Genomic DNA, 3,767 nt, shown 5'->3' with positions numbered 1-3,767 from the left:
GCAATCTGTTATTATTTTCATTATTTAGAATCTGTACCTTCTCATTCCCAATTTTACAATCAGCCTCAAAAACCAACATTACTTTTGGCTTTTTGCTTGTATTTCTGTAAAAACCCCATCAATATTTTTAATAATTTACTCATGTGTCCCACATTCTTTACAATTTTTGTGGCATACCTTGTAGTTTTAAACTTTCCCAGTCCTCTTGACTACCATCAATTAATTAATCCTCATTACAACGTATATTATTTCAAAGATATAGCATCCTAACTTCCTTGGGAATTCTCCACAGATGGTGCACCCTTCTCGTGGGGCGTTTCTTCCTCCAGACTTTTGCTGTAAGTTAAGAAATACCTCCTTAAATGAGTGCTTGCACTAACATCAGACGCTAGAGAGGGCGGGCGGAACAGTTCGACAGGACTATCAGCTGAGAGGAGGAGTATTCATACAAACCAGGTCCGCCTCTCTCATTTGGTTGGTGAAATATCAGCTATTTTACACGATCAGCTATATTCCAAAAGAGCTTTCGCGACGAGGGAGAAAAAGACAACTTCTGTCCAAGATTGAGAGAAATTACACCAAACCTACTTCAAACGTTGGAGAGAAGTAGGATAAATCGGTGTCCTGTAGACAGTCGGTCTAACTTAATAGAGGGAATACTAGCAGGATCCGAAAGGGTCCGGACAGTTGTGGGTATCGCTTCTCCGCTTTTTGGCTGCATCGTCGCACAGTGACAAAGGCAGTGTACAGCTTACCGCTTGCGTTTTTCTCCGACCTCGGAAACTGCAGAACCATGGCCGGCAAAAACCCCAAGGTTTTTATGGACATCTCTATTCGGGATAAACCCCAGGGTCGCCTAGTGATGGAGCTAAGACCAGATATTGTCCCAAAGACTGCAGAAAACTTCCGTGCATTATGCACAGGCGAGAAGGGTTTCGGTTACAAAGGTTCAACGTTCCACAGAATCATTCCTGGCTTCATGTGCCAGGGTGGCGACTTCACAAAACATGACGGCACTGGAGGCAAGTCCATCTATGGGGAGAAGTTTAAAGATGAGAATTTTCAGCTGAAGCACACGGGGCCAGGCATCCTGTCCATGGCCAATGCTGGACCAAATACAAATGGTTCCCAGTTCTTCATATGCATCACAAGGAGCGGCTGGTTGGATGGGAAACATGTTGTGTTTGGATCTGTGGTAGAAGGAATGGATGTGGTAAAGAAGATGGAGAGATGTGGCACCGTGAATGGAACACCAAAAGCCACGGTTAAAATCACTGAGAGTGGGCAGTTGACCTAAAGTATTTGAATTTGGAATTGTACTGTTTAAATTTTTTTCCTCTAGACATTGTGTTGCTTAATTTGATGTACTCGTATTATTTTTGAATAATATAATAATAATAAAAAGATTTGAAAAGAAAAAAGAAAGAAACTGCTGAGATACAGTCGGCTAAGAGCCAAGTGCTGATAAATGGGACCCGTGTAGAATTGATGAAGTTCCTGTCTCTTTCTCCATTAATGTTTCCTCCTTACGGCAGAACTAACCCTCTCACTGTGTCAGAATCAGTGACTAAATCCGGCCCCAAACACTGTGCTTTCAGCCCTGCACATTGTAACTTGAACCATTTCACTGAGGGTCTGATGGAGACACAACCCCTGCCCTCTGCACATGTGATCACATCTCCCCTGCTTCTGACATTTCAAATACCCTCAGAATGGTTTTCTGATTCAGTCTCAAGGTTATGGTACATTCAGCTCATCGTCAGACCTGACAAACCATGTCTTCCCACAGCTGGTTCCACCTGTTGGTGTGTCCTCTTTCCTCCATCTCCAGGGAAGCTGCATCTCCACACAAACTCCTCACTTGAGATGACTGTCTGTACCCGTGACACAGGGAATCACATCACTGTCACTCTCCTGATACCATCCGGGAAGCGGTACCGCAACATAAAAGCCAGGACCAACAGGCTCCGGGACAGCTTCTTCCACCAGGCCATCAGATTGATGTACCAACGCTGAAACATGTATGTGTTGGGATGATTTTATCTATTGAGGGAGTTGTTCCAGTAATAATATATCTGGACGGTTATTTTAGATTATCCTATCTGTAATAATGTATTGATTATCATGTAAATTGTGAGATACTGTCCCTATCTGGATCAGGCCTGAATTTATAGTGCCTTAATGAAGTTACGGTTGTCATTCATAAGTTTGTGTGTTAAAGCAAGATTATGGTGAAATATATTTGCCACTTGATTGTACCTGCATAAGTAATCAGATTGAGTTAAACTGCTGCAGGATCCTGGAATGTGTTGGATAGTGTCTGGTTTCTCTCGGCATTTTCTGTATTTATTGCCTTGTTTGTTTGTATTTCATGTATTTTCGATTTTTTTTCATATTGTTGACCACCTTGTCCTATATTTCTGCAAGGAACCCCTCTGTTTCTGGGAAGAGGTCTCCAACTCTCAGTCAGGTGCTCGATGCTACCTTGTCAACATCTTGTCTGCTCAGGTCATTGGGATTTCTCCCATGGAGGGTCGTACTCATTCCACTGGTTAATGTTTTCTTCCATAGTGATGATTCATTTCTGAGTTAGCCTCTCATTTAAGTTTTCTGGTCTGTATTTCTTACCACGATTGCATATACACACATGGAGCAATGAATACTGTTCATTTTTGATGAAAATATATACTTAGAAGTTTTATCTGACTTGTGTGATTTTTTTTCCATGTGTGTTATTCCCCTTCCTCCTCCTGTCCGAGGTAGTGTTAATCTAACTGAGTCTGAGTGTAAATAGTCTTTTCTAAAGCTGTCATATCAGTTCTGGATCTTTCTTAATTTTACTGATTGAAATGGGACAAAGATATTTTTATATATAAAAAAGTCAATGTCGGTATTGATGAAAGTGTTTATTGCCTTTGTTGTATTTGTTAACTATTGAGCTCTGTTTGGCAGGTTTTTTTAAGTCTTGAACTAAATTTTGACAAAGGTTCTCCCTATTTCGCACTACTTTCTATTTTCTTTGCTTGTTGATATTCCAGATACGTGGGTGTCAAGAGTCCCGCTGAAGGGTCTTGGCTGGAAATGTTGATTCCCATCCATAGATGCTGCCTGACGTGCTGAGATCCTTCAGCACTTTGTGTGTAGTTCTCTAGATTTCTAGCATCTGCACGTCCACTTGTTTCCCAGATACTTACATGCTTCTTGAAAGAACAAGCTGGTGGTGGGATGTGTGGCTGTGTTGGTAAAATAGTAAATAGAATCAGTAGAAAGAGTTGGCATAAGGTTGGAATGTGTGGAATCTGTGGATAGAATTAAGGAACAGCACATGTAAAAAAAAAAAAAAAAAAATCCCTGATGGGAATTGTACAGAGACCTCCAAACAGTAGTAAGTATGTGGTCCACAAGTTACAATGGAAGTTAGAAAATGTGTGCCAAAAGGGCAATGTTACAATAGTCATGGGGGATTGTCATGCAGGTGATTAGGAAAATTAGGATGGTGTTGGTCTCAAGAGGAGGAATTCCTCGAATGCCTACAAGATGCTTTTTTAGAGCAGTTCATGGTTGAGACCACTTGGGGATCAGCTATTCTGGATTGGGTGTTGTAATGAACCGGAATTAATTAGGTCACTTTTGTTCAAAGAAACCTTAGGGGCAAGTGATCTTAATACGATCAAATTCACCCTGACATTAGAGAAGGAGAAGCTAAAGTCAGATGTGAAATAAAGAGAATTAGAGAGGCATGAAAGAAAAATTGGTCAAAATTGATT

The 3,767-nt window shown here is 41.0% G+C and overlaps 1 protein-coding gene across 1 annotated transcript; it reads left to right on the top strand.

The window, feature by feature from the left end:
* Positions 1-404: 404 nt before the first annotated feature.
* Positions 405-2,669, top strand: LOC140207709 (uncharacterized). The gene has a single exon (XM_072276263.1). The coding sequence runs from the start codon at positions 794-796 to the stop codon at positions 1,295-1,297; it is 504 nt and encodes a 167-aa protein (XP_072132364.1). The 5' UTR covers positions 405-793; the 3' UTR covers positions 1,298-2,669.
* The last annotated feature ends 1,098 nt before the right edge of the window (positions 2,670-3,767 follow it).

Source organism: Mobula birostris, chromosome 13 (assembly GCF_030028105.1).
Source record: "Mobula birostris isolate sMobBir1 chromosome 13, sMobBir1.hap1, whole genome shotgun sequence".
Taxonomy (NCBI): Eukaryota; Metazoa; Chordata; class Chondrichthyes; order Myliobatiformes; family Myliobatidae; genus Mobula; species Mobula birostris.
Note: the sequence above shows the minus strand (reverse complement) of the source record. Positions and strands in the feature narration are given on the sequence as shown.

Bases quoted from the DNA above. Each gene is read 5' to 3' on its own strand.
- LOC140207709 (XM_072276263.1), top strand. From the start codon at position 794: ATGGCCGGCAAAAACCCCAAGGTTTTTATGGACATCTCTATTCGGGAT.